The sequence below is a fragment of the Podarcis gaigeae genome, assembly GCF_964106915.1.
Source record: "Podarcis gaigeae genome assembly, chromosome: 15".
NCBI classification, from domain to species: Eukaryota; Metazoa; Chordata; class Lepidosauria; order Squamata; family Lacertidae; genus Podarcis; species Podarcis gaigeae.
Genome location: NC_139692.1, coordinates 36,512,549 through 36,536,092, shown reverse-complemented (window position 1 = coordinate 36,536,092; position 23,544 = coordinate 36,512,549). Strand labels below are relative to the sequence as shown.

The window sequence follows — 23,544 nt, the reverse complement described above, 5'->3', positions numbered from 1 at the left end:
TTTGCTTCCCCTGGGCCCTCGAATAAGCTTTGCAATTATACACAAGTAGGGTTGCATTTCATTTTCCAGCTTGTTTTCTGACCTCAATTTCAAAACAAGAGGGGGAGAATTTGAACTAAATAAACTCTCAGCAGGTTGGAGATTGTTGCTCAGAAGGGAGCCTAAGGGATCCTTCGGGTGGGGGAGGGAACAAAGCTGAAATGCAAAGGTGTATTTTGACTCAGTGCAGGTGCTTCAAAGAGGCTGTTGGATATTTTCAGAAGGACACAAGAGTCAAAGCAAGCCTTTGGCATGGGGCAGGTAAAGCTGGCCCCTTCACACAAATCAAAAATAGTTTCTGGCTGTTCCCATGGCTTCTGATCTCTCCCAAGGAATAATAATAATAATAATAATAATAATAATAATAATACTTTATTTATACCCCGCCCATCTGGCTGTTTCCCCAGCCACTCTGGGCAGCTCCCAATCAAGTGTTAAAAACAATACAGCATTAAATATTAAAAACTTCCCTAAACAGGGCTGCCTTCAGATGTTTTTAAAAATAGGATAGCTGCTTATTTCCTTGACATCTGAAGGGAGGGCGTTCCACAGGGTGGGTGCCACTACCGAGAAGGCCCTCTGCCTGGTTCCCTGTAACCTCACTTCTCGCAGCAAGGGAACCACCAGAAGACCCTTGGCACTGGACCTCATTGTCCAGGTAGAATGATGGGGGTGGAGACGTTCCTTCAGATACAGTGGTACCTTGGGTTACATACGCTTCAGGTTACATACACTTCAGGTTACAGACTCCGCTAACCCAGAAATAGTACCTCGGGTTAAGAACTTTGCTTCAGGATGATAACAGAAATCGTACTCCGGCAGCATAGCAGCAGCAGGAGGCCCCATTAGCTAAAGTGGTGCTTCAGGTTAAGAACAGTTTCAGGTTAAGAATGGACCTCCAGAACAAATTAAATACCTAACCTGAGGTAGCACTGTATACTGGACCAAGGCCGTTTAGGGCTTTAAAGGTCAGCACCGACACTTTGAATTGTGCTCGGAAACGTACTAGTAGCCAATGCAGATCTCTCAGGACTGGTGTTATATGGTCCCGGCGGCCACTCCCAGTCACCAGTCTAGCTGCCACATTCTGGATTAATTGCAGTTTCCAGGTCACCTTCAAAGGTAGCCCCACGTACAGCGCATTTCAGTAGTCCAAGTGAGAGATAACTAGAGCATGCACCACTCTGGCGAGACAGTCCGCAGGCAGATAGGGTCTCAGCCTGCATACCAGATGGAGCTGGTAGATAGCCGCCCTGGACACAGAAGAGCAGCCAGGATGGGAGTGTGTCTGAAAGCCATACCATATGAGGAATGGCTTAGACAGGGGAAAGAGAAGGATGGAGGATTCAGGAGAGACAAAAGAAGGTACCGTATTTTTCGCTCTATAAGATGCACCAGACCACAAGACGCACCTAGTTTTTGGAGGAGGAAAACAAGAAAAAAAATATTCTGAATCTCAGAAGTCAGAACAGCAAGAGGGATCGCTACACAGTGAAAGCAGCAATCCCTCTTGTTGTTCTGGCTTCTGGGATAGCTGTGCAGCCTGCATTCGCTCCATAAGACGCACACACATTTCCCTTTACTTTTTAGGAGGGAAAAAGTGAGTCTTATAGAGCAAAAAATACGGTACTTCTTTACTCGGCGCCCAGTTAAACTGTGGAACTCACTCCCACAGGAGGCAAGGATGGAAAGAGAATTGAACAAATTTATAGAGGGGCAGGCTGTAGATGCCTATTAGCCACGATAGCTATCCTCTGCCTCCACATTTGTAGGCAGCAATGCTTCTGAATACCAGTTGCTGGAAACGATAGGAGAGGAGAGGAGCGTGCTCTCGCACTTGGGTCCTGCTTGCTGGTTTCCCACAGGCTACTGTCAAAGCAGGATGTTGGACTACTAGATGGACCATTGGTTAGATCTTATGTTCTTAACTTCTGTAGCACTGCAGGCTTCAAAGCCCTGTTTTCATAGAAGATATCGGAAATCAAACCCGGGACATTGTGCAGGCAAAGCATGCACCGAGCTGTTCCATTTATATCTACCTATCTCATAAGCCGCTATGAAATCGACTCTCCCTCAAGTACTTCTGATGGTTCTGTTTGGGAACAGAATGTCATATATTTATTGGTTTTCATATATACATAATTAAATAACGACCTGTCTCCTATTTCAGGCATCTCAGATGATCGTCTCCTATGATGAGCACGAGGTCAACAACACGTTCAAATTTGGGGTGATTTACCAGAAGCTTAGGCAGGTGAGTGACAATGCTGTTGTGCCAGCAGTCATTTTATTCCGGTTCAAGGAATGATGGTGACATTTGCATTCATAAGATGCCATTTTAGAATGTTCAGAGCTGTAGATTCCCAGCTGATAAATTTCTAGCTTTAAAATAAGGCAGAAATTTCTTGTATGTATGTCTGTTTTTCATAAATGTATTTATTTTAAATTAATAAAGATATATTAAAAAATAAAATAAAATAAAGTAAGGCATGTAGTGGGGGGAATTAAATGTTTCCTATGCTTATAGGGGGGGTTGTTTTAAGTGTCTTCAGAGCTGTTTCTAATAGGGATATTTATTTGATTATTTGTTTTTAAAAAATACATGTTTATTGTGTGTGTTTTCATAGAATTATGGAATTGTAGAGTTGGAAGGGACCAGTATTTTTCAAACTTGGGTCTCCAGCTGTTTTTGGACTACAATTCCCATCATCCCTAGCTAGTCAGGGATAATAATAATAATAATAATAATAATAATAATAATAATAATAATAATTTATTTATACCCCTCCAATCTGGCTGGGTTTCCCCAGCCACTCTGAGCAGCTTCCAACTGAATATTACAAACAATACAGCACCAGACATTAAAAACTTCCCTAAACAGGGCCGCCTTCAGTTGTCTTTTAAAAGTAAAATAGTTGTTTATTGCCTTGACATTTGCTGGGAGGGCGTTCCACGGGGCAGGTGCCCTCTGCCTGGTTCCCTGTAACCTCACTTCTCACAGCGAGGGAACCGCCAGAAGGCCCCCGGTGCTGGACCTCAGTGTCTGGTCTGAATGATGGGGATGGAGATGTTCTTTCAGGTATATAGGACTGAGGAACTGTAGTCCAAAAACAGCTAGAGATGCAAGTCTGGGAAATGCTGATCTAGTGCAACCCGTTGCAATGCAGGAATATGCAGCTGCCCCATATTGGGGATCAAACCTGCAACCTTGGTGTTGTCAGCGCTATGCTCTAACCAACTGAGTTCCACACAGCTAAGCTGTGTAATAGTTGCATCTGTTTTAGTTTGTGCTGTAAGCTGCCTTCAGGTCCTGCACTGGGAGACGGGTGGAATATAAATGAACAAATAAGAACCCTGGAAGGTATTTTGCTACGAATATCCCCATACTGCAGACTGGAGGCTGAGAAAAAGGCATGCTTGCCAACGGGCGTGTCTATAGCAGTGATAAGATTCAAACCAAAAAACTTCCTATTAGATAGCACTTTCCTTTATCTGCTGTGCCACACCTGCTCTGGGTTCCAGGAGCGTGCTGCATTTCTAGGTACTGAGAGAGGGTGACCAAGATGATCAAGGGCCCAGGAAACCAAGCCTTATGGGGACTAACCGAGGGAGCTGGGTATGTTTAGCCTGGAGAAGAGAAGACTGAGACGTGATGGGATAGCCATCTTCAAATATCTGAAGATGGCATAAGCTTGTTTTCTGCTGCTCCAGAGGGTAGGATGTGAACGATTCAAATTCCAACTAAACATTAGGAAGAACTTTCTGATGATAAGAGCTGTTCAACAGTGGAATGGAAGGTGGCAAGACTCTCTTTCACTGGAGTGTGTGTTTTTAAACATTGTTTAAAATCCTGCATGGAGTTTCTTCTAACCAGTGGGCCAAACCCTTTCGGGGGACCCAATATTTTTTGGGAAGGACCTGCCCACCCCATGTCCTAAATAATAATAATAATAATAATAATAATAATAATAATAATAACAATAATAATAATAATAATTTATACCCTACTCATCTGGCTGGTCTTCCCCAGCCACTCTGAGCAGCTTCCAACAAAATATTAAAATATAGTAATGCATCAAACATTAAAAGCTTCTCTAAAAATAAGGGGCAGAGGAGACTGAGCACGCAGCCAATCGTGGTGCAGCTTCAATGGCCAGCTCCTTTCCCTCCTCCTCCTGGCGTAGAGGGGAAGGAGGGTCAAAGAGCCTCACGCAGTTGAACAGGAGGAGTAGAAGGAGGAGCCATCGGCTATTAAAGCCTTGCTGCTGCCACATTGACTCCACCCCGGTTCTTCCCAACGTCCTGATGTCGTGCACATGTGACATCACACACGTCCCATGCATGATGTCACCCCTCCCAATCACACTTGCAAGATGGCGCCTCTGCTCCCAGCTCTACAATTCTATGATTCTTTATTGCATCCAATAATTTCCAGTGTCTGGGAAGAAAGAGTGTTGACAGTCCCTCCTGAAAACGTTGGAGATGTTCAAAAATACAGTAAAGGTTCGCTATCTATGCTAGCATTCGATTGGCGCTGGAGAGAGACTGAGTTGAGAAATAAGACCAAGGGTACATATTGATATAGGAATGTATTAGATAAAATGTAAAGAAATATACTATAATAAGAGTACATTCATTTGTAAAAAAGAAATATACAATGGGATAGACAGGAAAGTCCAAAGTGTTCTTACATATATGATTTTGGAATAGTTTTTTGTCTTTGTTTTTTTCCTTTAGGTATATAAACTTGGTATACATGCCAAAAATTATATTATAATTATGATTATAATTATGATAATGTTTACCGATTTAACGTAAGAACGTTAATAAATAAATAAAACTCAAAAAAGAAAAGAAAACGTCGGAGAAATTTCTCACCACCATCCCTTAGAAAGCAAAGGGAATCCACCCTTATTTTTATAGAGGGAACATATTTTTGGAAACTGTGTAGGAGGGAGGAATTTGGCCTAGACTTAGAGTCCCCACTTGAAAAACAAAGGAGCCTTCCCACCATGTTTCTTTCTGGGTCCAATTGACTCTACAGACGCAGGAAGAAGAGCTGTTTGGCAACAACGAGGAGAGCCCTGCCTTCAAGAATTTCTTGAGCTTGCTGGGAGATACCATAACACTCCAGGACTTCAAGGGGTAGGAGAAAGAAACAGTTGCTTGCATGTATATGCGTGTTTCTGTTTTCTGTGACTGAGCGCTGAGGGAAATTGCGTTCGTAACTGGTAACCAGGTAGTTAAAGACCTCATGTTATGCCTGCTCTGCTGTTGTTCAGACCTTTGGTTAGATTCCTCCCGGCCACAGCCTATGTAACTGTAGCTCAGGGCTGCAAGAATGCCTTGGATTTTACACAATACATGTGGTATAAAAAGATTCTGCATATTGTTTCCTTGGAGAAGCTAACTCATGAACCAAGGGCTCTGCTGCTCCACAAGATTTTGCAGCCATATGGGGGATTATTATTTATTTTTCAAATTTTATGTGAAACACATTGCTGAATTTTAATAAAAAAATGTTTCAGCTCTAGATTCATCTACACACACACACACACACACACACACACACACACACACACGTCTTTTCATTCACTGACAGATTCAAGATGGCAGTAACTGTACTGTCAACCCAATGGCAATGTGATGATTTAGAGGGGAAAGCTTCACTTGAATTAATTGGTGATTTGGCTTAACCACATCTTAACTTCTTTCAGTTTCTGACTGCCGCCCTAAACACACCTACTTGGGAATCAGCCCAACTTAACACACAGTGGGGTTTATTTCTGAGTAAACTCAAATGGGTAAAAATAAATGGGGAAACAGATAAGAAACAGGGAAATCCATGAATCCTGACCTCTAACTCTATGCTTTTCCATTGAAAGGCTAATAGTAGTAGTTGTGTTTTTGGGGGGGCGGGGGGGGGATTGGACTGTGGATATGGCATTGGGGAGGGACAGAGTTGCCAGCCCCCACTCTGCTTTTTCTTGGATCAAATTTGGATCCAGCCTCAGCTTCCCCCAAACAGCAGGAGATCCAAACATGGATCTCAGACATTTGCTCATTTTTAGCTGTCAATGACTTGGGCATGCAAGATTGCACTAACACACACACACCCCTGCCACCCCTCATTGATGAAATCAGTATTATTGGTGTCAAAGGTTTGTTTTATTCTTACTTCTTTCCAGCTTTCGCGGTGGTCTCGATGTCACTCACGGCCAGACGGGCACAGAGTCCGTGTACACAGTGTTCAGGGACAGAGAGATTATGTTTCACGTCTCTACCAAACTCCCTTTCACTGAGGGAGACACGCAGCAGGTAACAGGGCCTTGTATCTTTGGGTATAACATCAAGTGGCGCTAAAAGCCCCATGGCAGAACTTGTGTCTCTCTCTGTCTGTGAAAGAGACTTGGCCTTCATTAAGTGCCCCAGGGGTTCGAGAAAAGGTGAGAATTGCTTTCCACCAGGGTACCAATGACCTGATGGGCCAACTTCGCACAAGTCTTGTGGAAGACCAAAGCAAGCTTGTTTTCTACAGGAGAAATCCGAGAAAGGAAAACAAGTGTTCCACAGAGTTGCAAAGGGGCGCTAGACCTAGATACACCATTTGAAAATGTTTTCACCTAAGGACCCTCATGTACACCCTTCCTCTTTTTGTAAATCTTTCCAGCTTCAGAGAAAGCGACACATTGGCAACGACATTGTGGCCATTATATTTCAAGAAGAAAACACTCCCTTTGTTCCAGACATGATTGCCTCGAATTTCCTCCATGCCTACATTGTTGTGCAGGCAGAAAACCCTGAAGCAGACAGTGCATCTTACAAAGTAAGAGGACCGGGTGGTTTCTCTTCTCTCTCTCTCTCTCTCTCTCTCTCTCTCTCTCTCTCTCTGTGCATCTGTTTTTAGATCTGACAAATAACTGCTTTGGGAACTTGTGTAAAGTGTACCTGCTTGGCCAGAGATAAAGAGTTCCTGCTAAGCCTCTTCGAAAACGGTTATTTGTTCTCTGAGAGGCAGCTGGCGCTCACCATGTTGCCGCCGCTCCAGAGGGCGAAGCTATTAGCCTATCTGTGAGTTTGCAGCAAAATTCATTAAGCGCGCCGAGCCCGCGCACATCTCTCGTGTCTGTCCTTGAAGCGCGGGCGGATTCAATCCGAGCAAAGGTGGCCGAGCAGGTGGCCGGCAGGACGCTCGCTTTCTTGCGCTCCCAGCTTTGGCCGTGTTAATATTTGCAGTCAGCAAGAGATCAATTCTGTCTTCCGTGGGTTATTTATGGCCCCCTGTGTTTGCCCGGTGGATTAAGATGGCTCTCTGTGGAACACCAAGGGCACTTTCGCGAAGCGCCTAACTAAACTATGGAGCTCACTCCCACGGGAGGCAGGGATGGCGGCCGATGGCCTTAAAAGAGGATGGGAGAAATTCAGAGAGGAGAGGGCTATTGATGGCTACCAGCCACAATGGCTGTGCTGTGCCTCCACTCTCAGAGGCATTACAGTGGTATCTCGGGTTACAGACGCTTCAGGTTACAGACTCCACTAACCCAGAAATAGTACCTTGGGTTTGCTTCCGGATGAGAACAGAAATCGCATGGTGGCAGTGGGAGGCCCCATTAGCTAAAGTGGTACCTCGGGTTAAGAGCAGTTTCTGGTTAAGAACGGACCTCCAGAATGAATTAAGTTCTTAACCTGAGGTACCACTGTATACTTCTGAAAACCAGTTTCTGGAAACGGCAGGAGGGGAGTGTTCTCTCGCACCCAGGTCCTGTTTTCAGGATTCCCATAGGGGCATCTGGCTGATAACTGTGAGGTCAGGAAGCTGGACTAGATGGGACATTAGCCTGATCCAGTAGCCTTTTCTTACATTCTTTATTTTTTCTTCCCTTCCATTCAGCTTCACTTACCTCTTTATTTAGGTTTCGGGAGATTGTACCTCCTCCTCCATTGCCCTGTGCTGCTGATTTGTTATTCTGACGTTGATTGTTTTTGCATGTTTTTCAATTATTTTAATTTTTACATTTTCGTAGCACTCCTTTAAGCCACAAACATATGGGATAGCTCAGTCGGTAGAGCACGAGACTCTTAATCCCAAGGTTGTGGGTTCGAGCCCCACATTGGGCGAAAGATCCCACCATTGCAGGGGGTTGGACTAGATGACCCTCGTGGTCCCTTCAAACTCTGTGATTCTATATATATTTAAAGCACTCTTATTCCACTTCAAGGCCCCACCTGGTGGGGCAGTGCACTATTTGTTCCAATGGACCAGCCCCTGCTGAAGGCATTGTGCATTCTGGGTGCTTGATTTTTCTATATCTGACTTTGTGCATTTATTCCCTGTGCTTTCCTATCCCCCCACCCCCATATAGGTTTTCAAATGTGTTTTTGCTTCATCCCGGATAGGTGGCTGTAACTGCACGAGAAGATGTCCCTGCGTTCGGTCCTCCACTGCCAAACCCTTCTGTATTTCAAAAAGTAAGGAACGTTTACTAGTTTGCGGGCTAAATAAACCTCCTGCTTGTTTTCCCTGCAGGGACAATTGATGACAATGATTTAGAGAATTTGTTTCCTGCTCTTCAGCCAAAAAGGCTCCCAGAGTGGCTTACTTAAAATCAATTAAAGCAAGTCAGTCTCTGCTTGCAGGCTTGCAATCCCCCCCCCCCAAAAAAAACAACAACCCATGACACACAAGGGGAAGGGACAGGGGGAGAAGAAAGGGGAAAATCAAACTCAGGTACAAGTTTTTAACCTGGTGCATCCCATAATGACCAGCTGGTGCCTGATGGAGCTGGTCTTACAGCAAAGCTGGTGGGAGGAGCTCTGCTTTCTACGTCTCCCACTGAGGCAGTCTGATGGAATGACTGCTCTTAGCTACTTATTTCCCATGAAAGTGGTAGGGGGACATTTTCAGTGACTTGGCGGAAGTGGAGCACACTGGGCAAAATCTATCTCTCCCCCCTCAGGATGGGGTTTGTCATTGTAAGATGGCAGAAACTTAACATCCCCACCCCCTTTAAGCTTCTGACACTGAGAAGATTGGGAGGAAGGGCTGGATGCTGAAGAGGCAACGGGGTTTTGTGAGCAGGGAGAGCCGGTGACAGGGAGCAGTTCAGACTCCGAGGCTGAAGCAGAGGAGGGCAGGGCTAGAGGCTGCTGAAGAATCTGAGGAGTCTCCTTCTCCTGCTGTGACAAGCTCCGCTCTCTTTCCTGGTCTCCAAGAACGCAGTAATGAGGAGGGCAGGACAGAGGTCAGAGGTGGGCAGACACAGTTTGAGACTGTTTAGGAAACATCCAGGGGAAGAGGAGCCTTAGAGAGGGAGGAACGCAGGGGCCTTCAGTCCTGGAAACTGCTTCAAAGGGGCAACACCTGCTGGGAAAGGTTGTTGAGTTGTACGTTGCTTCCTCGAATAAAGAGCCAGATTCATGACAATGGAGCCCTGCGTCTTTCATGCCGGCTCCAGCCCTGACACTATGCATGTTTTTAAGATTCACTGCCAATCTAGTGTGTTGCTGCATGAGGGATGGGGTGTGTGTGCTGTCTTGTCCTTTGCCTCGTGCAGCAAAATTCCATAGGCTGGCCTCAGGGGTAATAATATTACTGCAGTGGTGAATCTTTGGCTTTGGGACTCCGGGAGTGTGGTGTAGTGGTTAGAGTGTTGGACCTGCGAAACCATTGTTCAAAAATTCCTTACTTGGCCATGAAGCTGACTGGGTGATCTTGGGCCTCACTCAATGTCTCTCTGCCTAACCTTTACCTCACAGGATTTGCTGTGAGGCTAATATGGAAGGAGAGGGCAAACATGTACACCACTTTGAGCACTCTGGAGAAACGCCAGGGTATAAATGCAATAAGAAACACAAATAAAGAAGGATTTGGAAACTGTAGCCATGATCACTGGAGATCGCCTCCAAAGAATACGAAATGGGCGTGGAGTTTCCAGCTTTCTTTCTGAGCCGTTCCTCCACTCCTTTATTTTCTCTCCTCTAGAACTCAGAATTTCGGGAGTTTCTCCTCACCAAGCTGATCAACGCAGAGAACGCCTGTTGCAAATCAGACAAGTTTGCAAAGCTCGAGGTAAGTCGGGTTGACCTGGAGAAGATTAGCAGGTGGAGGACCTCTTCACCTCAAATAGTTCTTGCTTTGGAAATTCAGGTCATTTCTGATTTGTTTATGAGGCGGTTATATGACCACAAGTTCTGCATTCATCCTGATTCCCTTGCAGAACATCTTCCCATTAGCCATTCCTTCTTCCCACACTTTTCAAAACATTTCCTTTTCACTTTGCAAACCACAACAAAGTCTGGTTCTATTTAAAAAGTAGATTTCTTGCACCCAGGTAACCCAGCCAGATGGGTGGGGTATTAATAATAATAATAATAATAATAATAATAATAATAATAATAATAATTTTATTATTATTATTAAACCCTTTCATTTGCCTTAAAGGAGCTGAGCTAAAGTTTTAGTATGCTTTTGAATCCCACCTGAAAAACATTGCCAGTCTGGAGGCATTCTTACATCCACAGCCTGGGTGTGGGAACATCTTTTCCAACTAGTCAAATAGACAGGATCTTTTCTGTTCTTCAAGTAAATACCTTTAAGTTCCTCAGATATTTTTTTCAAATATTGTTGGGCTTCTTGCCTTTTACCCTATCAGTCCCCATGGCAATCAGCAACCACGGGAAATATTGATAAATTCCCCATGTAGCCTATCATTATTAGGGTTGTCACTTGCTCAGATAATTCCTACCATATTGGTTATATGAGCCTTAGAGTGCAATCTTCTCAGGGAAGTGTGTATAGGTTTGCAGTGTGTGCGCGCACGCGTATACCCACCAATTAAACTTTGCCCTCCCTGATTAAATTTACCTCCGACTGATTAATCCACAAAAGCTTTAGTTGATTAATCTTGCTTCATCTGCAGATTAAAGCTTGCAGCTCTATTAATTACATACTTATCGCCAATTAACGGCTGAGCTGCATACAGGAGGGCTCAGTTTCCTGAAACAAATCTGATTGTTTCTCTTGAGTCTGAAACCCCCTGAGCTCTTGCTTTTTCACTGCTCTCTAGTTGTCCCAGGTGAAATTTCCACCAGTGGGGCGCTCAGTCATTATAAATAATAATAATAATAATAATAATAATAATAATAATAATAATAATAATATATTTATACCCTTCTCATCTGGCTGGCTTTCCCCAGCCACTCTGGGTGGCTCCCAAGAGAATACTTAAAAAACACGATAAAAGATCAAACATTGAAAACTTCCCTAAACAGGGCTGCCTTCAGATGTCTTCTGAAAGTCAGATAGTTGTTTACTTCCTTGACATCTGATGGGAGGGCGTTCCTCAGGGTGGGTGCCACTACCCTCTGTGTGATTCCCTGCAACCTCACTTCTCGCAGGGAGGGAACCTCCAGAAGGTCCTCAGAGCTGGACCTCTGTGTCCGGGCTGAATGATGAGGGTAGAGACGCTCCCTCAGGTATGAAGCCTACTCAACCTACTCATCTGCCAGTCTGTCAGCCCCCACCTGCCTAACTTCTTACTTGCCACCAGCCCAGGGGGTTGGCACGGGCTGTCAGCTTCTTCCTCCTTCTTAATCTCAGCGTTTCTCTTGTGGGAGGAAGAGGACAGGGATGAAACTAGAATGAGCAGACTCTGCTGGTCGTCTGCTTCTCTGCCACTTACTGGTGGTCTCCCTGCCTTCTCCTTCTAGTTTTGTCCCCATCCTCCTCCTTGCTGAGCTCTACAAGGGAAACAGAGACCAAGGAGGAAGGTATTGAGATACCATCTCCTGGAATGCTTGTAAGTATGAAGGCAGGCAGGCAGGCAGGATGAGGCTGGTGGGACACCAACCCATTCAATCTTTTAAAATAAAAAATATTTATACTTTTCAGGTATATACGTTTCACTGATTTTGAAATCATTTTCACATTTCAAAACTTGACTTCATTTCCTCTTTCTGCAGTTCCTTAAACTGATTTTTAATATCTTCTGCATCTCCTAATTAACTTAATTTGCTCATTTATTCATCTTCCCTAAATATATACTCTTATAAAACTGCAGGTTATTACTGAAATCCTACCAATGTTTTTTTATGTTTACAATTTATCTGTAAATATTCAATAAAGCATTTCCATTCTTTTATAAAAAAAGTTTGTTATCTTGATTTCTTCTTGTTCCAGTAAGTTTTGCCATTTCTGCATATTCCATAAGTTTTTGTCTCTGTTCTTCCTTTGCTGGGACTTCTTCTTCTTTCCATTTCTGAGCAAGTAACATTCTTGCCGCTGAAGTTGCATACATAAATAGGTTTCTGCAAAGTTTAGGTAGTTCCGTCCCTATAATTCCCCAAAGAAAAACTTCTGGTTTGCTTTTCTGTTTTTACAAACACTATTTTAAACATCCTTTTCATTTCATTATATATCATTTCCCAGTAAGCCACCATCCCATTCACTCTAATGGAACCACCTCTAGGGGCTATGAGGCCACCCTCAGCCTCTGGATTCATCTTTGGCGAGGCTGTTACAGCATCATGAGAACCCAACCTATCTTTTTTTTAAAAAAGCATATTTATTGAAATTTCAAAGATTATACCAAAAAGGTAATAAAAACAAAACACAAACACAAAAAATAACAAATATAAAAAACAAAATACAAAACTAAAAACTATTTAAAAACAAAATAAAGTTTCATTCCCTTATTTTCTTATAACTTACTTCCCCGACCTCCTCATACCTCCCCTTTTTGTATTCCAATTTCTAATTATTAATTCAGCAAATCCTCTCCCTTAATTTTCATTTAATTTTCAACCTTTCTTTTCTTTTTACTTAATCATTACAGCTGAAAAACCCCTTAATTTTCTAAACCAACATCATTCTAACATTCATTAATTTTGCAATATTTCCCAAGATAGTCGTTAAATTTCTTCCAATCTTCTTCCGCCGTCTCTCTTCCCTGGTCTCGGATTCTGCCGGTCATTTCTGCCAGTCCCATATAATCTATCACCTTCATCTGCCATTCTTCCAAGGTGGGTAGATCTTGTGTCTTCCAATACTTTGCGATGAGCATTCTTGCTGCTGTTTTAGCATACATACATCCTTCTTTGGCACCAATTGGCCGACCATGCCCAGGAGAATGGCCTCTGGTTTCTTCAGGAAGGTATATTTAAATACCTTTTTCATTTCATTATATATCATTTCCCAGAAAGCCTTAATCCTTGGGCACGTCCACCAAAGGTGAAAGAATGTACCTTCATTTTCTTTACATTTCCAACATTTATTATCAGGCAAACCCAACCTATCAATGCATTGCTACTTTGCCCATGATCAGTTGTACCTTTAAAAGCCATTGTTGCCTTCCAACATGCTTTCAGGACCGGACGCGAGCCGCCCTCTTAGACAACCTCCATGATGATCTCCATATTCACACACAAATGATGTTGGGCTTGGGCTCAGAGGAGGACAAGCTGGAGAATGGGGCCCACGGAGGATTCTTGGAATCGTTTAAGGTAACGGAGAAGCTTTGCTCTCAATTTCCGGTTTTCATCAGGTCTGGGGCCTAGACTGCGGTGTGGGGAAAGGGCTAAAACTAGGACTGTGCACCAAATCTGGCCAAATCCAACACCCTGAACCAAATCAGGCTGATATCGGATTTGGCCAAATTGGATTGAGGCAGCCTCATATTGCCTGTAGTTGGATCGGGTCCACTTGGAGCAGTCCAGTGCTATAAAAAGGGGGCGGAGGGGTGTCTGGCAGCAAGGAGAGAACCATAGAATGTTTGGAATTGTGGTCCAAATTTGACCCAAATTTGTGGAACTCTACACCAGATACTGAACTAGATGGGCTAGTAATCTGACTCACAAAGGCAGCTTCCGAATAAGGCCATTGGGTGGGATCCTTTTATTCCTAGATCCCCGGCCTTTTCCTGTGCACCACACTATCTCCCCAGCTACAGCTGCTTGGAACATCTCCCAAAACCTTTGTCTGAAAGGACCATTTCGTTACAAGATACCCTCCCCTCCCCGCCTGAGACATGCTAACACTCCTCTCTAATGCCTTCTCCGCGTTGTTATGAAATTGGATTTCCTTGCTCTTTTGGCATTTCAGGGTGTCCCAGGGCTTGCGAGGAAAACAACTGTCGAAATAATTTTGCAGCTGCCTTTTTACCTCTGGACAGCTCTGCTGGTCTGCTTGATAGCTTATTTACTTCTCAGCGTGTTTCCCGTGTAGATATGTAATGGGACGAGAGACGGGGAAACAGACGGCTATCTCTCTCCCCTCCTCCTCCAGGACGCAGCAAGGAATCACAGAAGTTCATTTTCACTTTGTTGCCACTTTCACACACTGACAGAATCAGATTTTTCTTTCCAGTTAGCTCTGAAGTCAGGCAGGTAGCGGTAAGTAGCTTGAAGTAATGGCACAAAACTGTATGGATCTACTCAGAAGTAAGTCCCGCCTGCTTCAGGGGCTGTTGTTCAGGGGCTGCAAGGAAGTACTGGATTGTCCACAGACTAGAAATGGGGGAGGAATTTGATTCAGTTCGCCCTTAAAGGCTCATCTACCTCATTCATGCTTTTGGAAACAATATGCAAACCGAAACGACCCTGTTTTTTTTGAAATTTTGCAAGGACAGCCAGAAAAAAATGTCCAAGAATGCATATACCAGTGTGAAAATGTGCATGTAAGAAAATGCAGATATTGGTGAAAATAACAGAAGAGCATTACATAGGGGGAAATGGGACACAAGCAGAATTCCACACCAAAATGCGAATCAGTTTTCACAAAGTCTTTAAAAATAAATCACAAACTGATGTGGAATTGTGGAGAAATGAACTTGAGATTTGGAAATTGAGGAACGCTTCCCAGTCTTTGTAACCTTCTTTCCTTGAATGGCCGTCAAGGGGTGCCTTCACTTGTGGATTCCTGGATTTTGTTTTCTGAAGCAGAGCCGACAACTTAATAACCCTCCATTCTTTTATTGATTCCCGCCACTCCACCCAAAATAAATCTGCATGTGAACAGTTTCCAATTCCTTCATTTACATCTCTTCCACGCACTTCCCCACTGCTCTATTGCCCATATAAAACATGGTTTTAAAAAAAGTAATATTGATATGATATTCATGGCTGCATAGAGATTCTCAGTGGGCACTACATTTTACTAATTCCTTTTGTGCTTTAATAAAACTCTACAAAGATGCAGTCTTCGCGTGATTGAATAGATACGGTTTTGTGAAGATATTTATTGAATGCTTTGATCTTGAAAGCCCTTAATGGGTTGAGCTAGAGGTGGTTTGGGGGCAGCATGACCAGTTCAACCAAACTGGATGCCATGCTGCAGGAGGCGCCAAAACAATCCTGTAGAATGGAGCATGAGAGGCAAGGTGAGCCGGATTCTAGCATTGCACAGGGCACCACTGAAATTTGTCCATCACTGCTCAGGACCACAGTATTTGAAGGAGAGCCTCTTCCCATGTGCCTCTGCTAGTGAGGCATGCTTGGATGGCTGGAAGGAAAAGGGTGTGTTTCAACATAGGCCACTACAACCCATTGCCTACACACCCCAAAAGAAGCTTGCAGCAATTCTACCTGTGACATGCAAGCTTCAAGACCAGTTTGCAATTGCATCATGCATCAGTGGCCAACTGTAGACATGGAAAGTTGCTGGCCAATTGCAAACGCTTCTGTTCTGAAATTCAGAAACTTTATTCTAGAGAAGTTGGTATTCAGGAAGAGTGGAATTCAGGGCAGAGCAGGAACAATAAAGCATCGAATGTTGGGAGGTGGGGGGGGGGAGGACTATTAAGAACATAAGAAAAGCCTACTGGATCGGGCCCACCCAGTCCAGCATTCTGGGCACACAGTGGCCAGCCATATATGCTTGCCAGAAATGCAGAGAATCCCAACTCATGTATTTGTGTTCAAGCACTGATTTCCCTTTCTCTATCTGTTATATGTACAGAATACTAATAAACCGCAAACTGATCCTGTGTTCAGTGTTGATTTGTTTCGAGAACAATCAGACGTGTGTATTGGTGTCTATGAAATGTATGCAACTAGCTCTTATTTTGATGTGAGCCATTCTGAAATAAGTAGCCCATCATTCACAGGGCTCATAAAACCCACAGAAGACAAGGGAGCTGATGCAAGAGAGCAGGAAAGTTTGGGTTCAGCAGGCTGATGAGGTCACCACGAAGGGGCAAACCTGGATTACGAGGCAGAGGCAGAACCTGGTGTGACCTGGGAGAAGTCACAGAAGTATAGGGCTGAGGAAGCGACAGTCAATCTTGGCTGAAATCCCCCCCAGTGAAGGACAGCCCACCTCCTTCTGAGGCAACACGTTGCATTGCCAATCAGATCCTACTGTTGGAAATTTTCTCCTAAGGTCGAGCTGAAATCTGCATCCTTCCAATTTCCATCCATTTCTAACCTTGCCTTTTGGAGTGACAGAGGAGGGGTTACCATGATGTGACCTTGAAAGGCTGTGATCTTGGAAGATGGTGGACTCTCCTTCATTGGATGTTTTTAAACAGAGGTTGGGGGGCACTTGTTATGGATTCTTTAGCTGTGATCCTTGTGTTGCTAGGTTTGGACTAGATGAAACTTGGGGTCCCTCTGTGATTCTATGACCGCTCACCAACAGTCCTTTAATGGTCTTCCCTTTGAGATCCAGAGATGACCAAGGACTGTTCCATCAACCTAGTTGCATCATGCATAGGGAATCCTGGTAAGATTCTCAATGTATGCTGCTTGCAGAGTAGGGCCAGAGGTATCTTTGCACATGTGCACACTCTTTCCCAATGCCAGTGTGGGGTTACCATCATCCACCCAGAGATTCTCATACTCACAGAAAGCTCTCCAGCCGCTACCAGTCAATGTTGAGATAATACTGAGCTAGATAGATCAAGGGTCTGACTGCCTTATACTAAGACAGCTTCCTGTGAAGTTATGAAATGCTTGCCAACTTATGCCAGGAGATGAATGGAGGAAATGATCTGTTAATGCTTCTTGAGCTATCAGCAAAAGTATTGGCAACAATATCCTCTGGGAGCCACTGTGCAACTCATGGAGGGAACATGGTGTGTCTCCGGTTCACGGCCAACAATTAGCTCTGCTTCCCCCTTGCATCTCGATCAGGTGCAGCACTGTTGTCTGGAGAATCACAGACTTAGAGAGTTGGAAGGGACCCCAAGGGTTATCTAGTCCAACCCCTAGTGGTGCTTGAGGACCAACAAGCTGAAACTGAATCCTGACAAGATGGAGGTGCTGTGGATTGGTAGATCTGGGGTCCAGGAACTGCACTCCCCCTGAAGGACCAGGCATATAGTCTGGGGGTCCTCCTGTCTCCTGCTTTGACCATTGAGGCCCAAGTGGCTTCACTGCCTGTTTCCATCTCCCCCTGGATTGCTAGCTGAGGCTGTTCCTGAGCTTGCAAAAACAACCCATCCTGTGGAAGCCTCCTAGTTAGATTACTGTTGAATACTCTCTGTGGGGCTGCCCTCAAGGATGGTCTGCTGATTGCAGCTGGTGCAAAATGCAGGTGCTGGACCATCAAGCGGTTTGGCTGCCTGGAACACATAACACTGGGTCCTAAAAGGTTTCCACTAGTTGCCCATATGCCTCAAGACCGTCTCTCTGAACTGAATGGCTTAGGAACCAGCTTTTATATATTTTATTTTTTTGGAAGCACAACACTGTAACGTTAGCCAGATGTGGACTGGAATAAAAATCCCATTAAGGACCTCTCGAAGACTAGCAATGAGGGAGCCATTTCCCTAGGAAAGGAGTTCCAAAGTGCAAGGGCACCACCCGAAACGGGTTGGTTTTTTTTGCCTGTGGTACACCGTACACATCACTTTAGAGCTGTCACTGGTAGCCCAGACGTCAGGGTATTTGATGCAGATCTTAGGTTGGACAGGCTCCTACAGGGGCAAGCATGTGCTCCTGTGTGCTGCTAAAGCACCACACACAAATAATCTCAATGCAGTCATACTATGAGTATATCGAGAATGCACTCCTGCAAACCACCACACCAAAAGGATGGATATGCACAATGCTCTGTGCAAAGATACGCTTACTGGGGACTTGAGCACTCTGTAACACCATACCAACTGTCTAGTTACAGTAAACAACCAACCTCTTTAACTATTGCAGTGAGCGCTCCTGTCAGAGGAGTCAAGTTGCACCCAACATTGGGGAGCGGGGCGGGGGGGCGTCACACACATGTGATGTCTCAAGCATTGCGCAATGCATGATGCGCATCAGGAGGAAGTCGATAGTGGGAGGAGGCAAGGCCCAGCGAGGGTCACTGAGGCCACGAGGCTCGCCCCCACTGCCATGAGACCCAGCCCCTCAAGCTTGGGGTGGGGGCAGGGCTCAGCCCAATCCCGACAGACTTCTTTAGGGGGGAAGGGAGGCTGAAGACACTTCAGCCCTATGGAGTTGGCGCCTATGGCTCCTGTTAACCTATTATGAACATAATTTGTACACTGCCTTTCATTTCATGAAGAAATTCCAAGGCAGCTCACAAACGAAAAATAACAAGAATCAAACTAATGATAAAAGAATACAGGTACCCTTCATTAATACAGATACTCAAGCAAGAACACCAGAGCATCTTAACTATTAAAACAACAGCCAAAGGAAGAGCTTCAAGTCAGGGGATGCTTATCTAAACAGGTGTGTCTTAAAGAGTTGATAGAATGTCAGTAAATATGAGGACTCCTGTATTTTGGGGGATCCAGCCAGTCAGCCACACCCTCTCCCACACTACTCTATTCCTATTCAGTATTTCATGCCCACTGAGCATGCATGATCTACATTTGGCAGCTGCTCTTTTCACTCCTTAGTATTTCCCCCATAAATATTTTTGTACTGCTACAAACCTGTATTAACCACACCCCCCCAAACCTCCCGATACCACCCTCTTATGTACTGATAAAGTGGTTTTGGGTTGCTGTTTTTTTGGGTGACTTAAGACCCACAGTTTGCAATGTGTAGATTTGTTGTTGTTGTGTTGTTGTTTAGTTATTTAGTCATGTCCGACGCTTTGTGACCCCATGGACCAGAGAACGCCAGGCACTCCTGTCTTCCACTGTCTCCTGCAGTTTGGTCAAACTCATGCTGGTAGCTTCGAGAAGACTGTTCCCCCATCTCGTCCTCTGTCGTCCCCTTCTCCTTGTGCCCTCCATCTTTCCCAACATCAGCGTCTTTTCCAGGGAGTCTTCTCTTCTCATGAGGTGGCCAAAGTATTGGAGCCTCAGCTTCACGATCTGTCCTTCCACTGAGATACTATAGTACAAAATCGTGACGTTATTTCAAATGGTAAATTGTGGCTAATTTCTGATCAAGATCTTAACTTTCCACTTCTTCTTGTCACCCCTTGCCAGAGAGCCATCCGGGTCCGCAGTCACTCCATGGAAACCATGGTTGGGAGTCAGAAGAAGCATCAGAGCGGAGGAATCCCTGGTAGCTTGAGCGGAGGGATTGTGCACAACAGTGGCGAAATAACGAAGGCCACCTTTTCTGTAAGTGCAGTACAACTAGGGTGTGTCCATCCCTTGTTTGTGGCGGAACCTGGCTCTGCACAGCACTGACTGGCTGGCAGCCATGCCATCACAACCTCTTCTTCTCTGTGTGTTTCAAAACATTCATTCCATTCCCCAGTCCAAAAAGGAGATGTACTCTTGATTGCATAAACCAAGTGTGTTTGTGTGTACAACAGTATCTTATGCAGTTATGCAAGATTTGGGGTATGTTTGGGATTATTTTATAGTCTTATATGCATTGCCAGTATGTAAAATAAAAAAAATTAAGATTGCTATGCAGTTCACAGGCAACTGTGAGCCTGGTAAAAGGGTTATAATTTTGTTTGCCTGTCTCCTCAGCCTCCAGTATCAGCAGCTACAGCCAAGAACCAGTCCAGGAGTCCCATAAAGAGGCGGTCAGGGCTGTTCCCTCGTCTGCACACTGGATCAGAGAGCCAGGCAGAGCCTCGGACTCGATGGTAACTTGCTCAGAACAGATGGATAGTTCTGGTGCCGTGCATTTCTGGAGCCATTGCAATACAGTGGTACCTCTGGTTATGAACTTAATTCGTTCCGGAGATCCGTTCTTAACCTGAAACCATTCTTAATCTGAATGGTTTAATCTTAATCTTTAGCTAATGGGGCCTGCCACCGCTGCGCCGTCGTTGTGTGATTTCTGTTCTCATCCTGGGGCTAACCTGAGGTACTACTTCTGGGTTAGCAGAGTCTGTAACCCGAGGTGTTTGTAACCCGAGGTACCACTGTATGTTTTATTTTCGTTGTAGCCATAGCTTTCAAACTCTGCTGCCCCTGGAACAACATGAAAATTGTTGAGGGTTGAGGCAGACATCTTAACGATTTTAGTAGTTGTAATTAGCTGTGCTGGATGCTAGCGTGTTTACATTTATATATGTGTTTACTAGGAGCTGCACCCAGCTCCACCTGACCACCACCCCTCATCTCCTGAAAGCCACTCTTCCTCTCACCCCATACTCTTTGTCAAACCACTCTTCTTTTGACACCTCGCAAAAAAAAACCCTTCCCTTAGACTTTGCAATACCTCCACTCACTGGCCTGGGGCACCAGGCTGCTTATTCATATGACTTACTTGCTGGATTGCCTCCACCTCTGGTTCCCTTCTCCTCACCCTCCTATACTGCTGCTATGGCTCTACAGCTCTGAGAGATCACTTTGTTGTCATGCTCTAGTTTGCAGTGACACCTGTTGGCAGCCATGTGAACTGCAGCGTGACAACATCATTAGCAAAATATTATTAGTAGAGATATTCCTCACCTTCCTGCCAGCCACAAATTTATTCCTCTGAGGAAGGCAGAGATTCCTACCTCATCACTTCTGCTCTTCCTCACTTCAGGGACAGACCTCTGGGTTCAAAGAGTGATGGAGCAGTCACTGTGCTGACAGCTCTGTACACACACACTTATTTATGCTGTTCCTACCCAGCCTTACAGCCACATCTGAGACCTGCTGGAGCAGAATGTTAACAGTATGAGAAGGCAAGATAGATCTGTTTGAAAGTTATGCTACTCTAGTGTTTTGCTGTTTTCATAGTGACAGTGGCTCAGGAACACCGAAGACCCCTGAAGGAGGACACACCTCTCAAGAAATCAGGTCTGAGGCCTCTTCAAACCCAAGCTCTCCAGAGATCTGTCCCAACAAAGAGAGGCAAGTAAACACAAGTCGCGTCCATACCATGTGTTGAAACTACATGGATTCCCCCAAAGAATCCTGGGGGTTGTAGTTTGTAAAGGGTGTTGGGAACTATAGCTCTGTGAAGAGTAAACTGCAGTTCCCAGGATTCAAGAGAGATTGATTGTTAAACCACTCTAAAAACTGTAGCTCTGGGAGGGGAATTGGGGTCTCCTAACAACCCTCAGCTACTCCTGAACAAACCACAGATCTCAGATCTGTGTTTGAGGGAAGCTCTGTCTGTTTAAAAGTGGTATCATTGTGCTTTAATTGCATGGTGTGAATTTGTGGATACAACCCAAATCTGAACAGGGGGACGGGGACAAAAAAGGCCGGCAGATGAGCTCTGGAAACAAGATGGGGTATTACAGAACCCCGAATCCTGGGGGAGGAATTCAGAGAGGGAGATTTTTCTAAGCTCCATCACCACCATTGAACTTTAATTTTCTGCCTTCTTCTCCTTTGACTTCCAGGCCATTTATTAAACTCAAAGAAAACGGAAGGTCAAACATCTCACGTTCATCCTCAAGTACCAGCAGCTTCAGCAGCACGGCAGGGGAGAGTGAAAACATGGAAGAATACGAAAGCCTGGTAATAATGCAGTTTTCGCTTTCCGATATTGACTGGTCTCTCAGGGGGCCAATATTCCTGAGCCGGTTGACATTTGCATAAACCAGGAGGCACACAGCTGCCCCCACCTTCTCCTTGGGCACAATATCATTTCAGCCTCTCAGTCTCGCAACCACATCCATCTCTCCGACACGCCAATAAGCCAGGGGTCGCCAGCCTTCCTAGCCCAGGGGTGCTTTTGTAATTGTGCCGCGTGTCACAAAATGGCTGCCATGGGGCAAATTCCAAAATGGCCAGCATGGCGCTTGTGGAACATTCCAAAATGGCTGCCGTGGTTTGTTTGGCGTAATGAGTTTTGCATAGGAGAGGACCAGCCAGGCACTGATTAAGAGAAACAAACATTCCCTTGCGTGTTGTGGTTTTTGAGGGGATAGATCCTGAGACCTTTTGCGGATACCGTAGGAGGAACTGGCAGGCACACGGGCACTTGCAGCCACCATGTAGGTGACCCCTGCCCCAAACACATAGCTCCCCCTCCTCAAATATACTCCAGGAACAAAATGTGTGTTGCACTTCGCCATCAAGCCTCCAACTCTCTCCCTTTCCCTCAATCTCCCTCAGGGCAGCCAGCCTTCCACAGCGTCACCATTCAAGCAAGACGTCTTTGTCTACAGCCCTTCCCAAAGTAACGAGAATCCGGCTCTGGCATCTGCCGCCACACCGGTGATAATGAGCAGGAGCCCAACAGGTGAGTTGGGCAAAAGTTACCAAGATGGTATTAGTAGGAGCCTGGTGGTGGTTATGGCCTGCGCTGGATTTCGGGCAGTGTGGGTGCTGAGCTGAGGGGGTGCAAAAATTGAGAAGATCCAGTATTGAGAAGATCCATTTGGAGGTGCCAAGTTTTGGGGCCACTCGGGGCATCACGTTAACAAAGATTACCAAAGTCCGCCCCTGGTTATGGCAGTGGATGTATCATGACTCGGCTACATTAGTAAAAAACCAGCCAAACAAAAAAACAACAACCAGCATTTTGAATGCGTTGTAAACATGCAACACCAGATGGCGCTGGGGAGCAAAACAAAATTATTTGTGGTTTTCCATAGCAGGTTTTTTTTTTTTTTTGTTAAAACGATTTAGTTTCTGACTTATTTATAGCATCCTCCCCCCCCCCCCCCGCGTGTGTAGATCCACCCTCAGTAAGACACATTGGGTGGCAATTTTTTTCCTTCTGTCCTTCACCTTCGAACTTGTACTTTTTTATATAGTTATCGGTTTGTGGGTGCTAAATGGCTGGGTTCAATAGATGTTCGAATTTAATTAGAGCTTGAGTGTGAAAAGGGAATGTCAGACGTTTGTGTGTGTGTGTGATAGGTTGTGTAGCCCCACTTCGAAGCCCCTGAAAGTAACATGTGACTAAGTCAGACCCTGGATGCTGAGCAGGATGCTGACCATAGCGAATCTAATGGAATCAACAAGTGTAAGACAAGTGTAAAAGTTAATTAACTCCGGCTAATTTCCTTCAAGGTTGTGATGGCCTGGGGATAATGATACATTAGTGCACCAAAAGGAGTAGGGCCTTTGCCACCTTGAGCTATTTAGAGAAAAGGTGGTCTATAACTAATAGAATTGTAGAGTTTGAAGGCACCTGAGGATCATCTAGTCCAACCCGCTGCAACGCAGGAATATGTAGCTGTCCCAAATGGACACCACG

At 44.9% G+C, this 23,544-nt stretch overlaps 1 protein-coding gene and 1 long non-coding RNA gene across 12 annotated transcripts in view; one reads left to right on the top strand and one right to left on the bottom strand.

Annotated features, from left to right (window-relative positions):
* RAP1GAP2 (RAP1 GTPase activating protein 2) overlaps positions 1 to 23,544 on the top strand; it is a 189,093-nt gene that overhangs the window by 158,203 nt on the left and 7,346 nt on the right. For all 11 annotated transcript variants that reach the window (XM_083714485.1, XM_083714491.1, XM_083714487.1 and 8 more), the window contains 12 exons: positions 2,210 to 2,293; positions 5,084 to 5,184; positions 6,228 to 6,357; positions 6,710 to 6,865; positions 8,437 to 8,508; positions 10,022 to 10,108; positions 13,405 to 13,539; positions 19,419 to 19,556; positions 19,917 to 20,035; positions 21,126 to 21,239; positions 21,737 to 21,854; positions 22,455 to 22,581. In XM_083714485.1, coding sequence (XP_083570611.1) covers positions 2,210 to 2,293; positions 5,084 to 5,184; positions 6,228 to 6,357; positions 6,710 to 6,865; positions 8,437 to 8,508; positions 10,022 to 10,108; positions 13,405 to 13,539; positions 19,419 to 19,556; positions 19,917 to 20,035; positions 21,126 to 21,239; positions 21,737 to 21,854; positions 22,455 to 22,581 — 1,381 coding nt within the window. The remainder of the gene's footprint in view (positions 1 to 2,209; positions 2,294 to 5,083; positions 5,185 to 6,227; positions 6,358 to 6,709; positions 6,866 to 8,436; positions 8,509 to 10,021; positions 10,109 to 13,404; positions 13,540 to 19,418; positions 19,557 to 19,916; positions 20,036 to 21,125; positions 21,240 to 21,736; positions 21,855 to 22,454; positions 22,582 to 23,544) is intronic.
* Positions 11,548 to 21,119, bottom strand: LOC310832729. The gene is made up of 3 exons (XR_014558377.1): positions 20,900 to 21,119; positions 13,329 to 19,320; positions 11,548 to 12,577 (listed from the first exon to the last, which is right to left on the bottom strand). It is a non-coding gene; the product is annotated as an uncharacterized lncRNA (long non-coding RNA).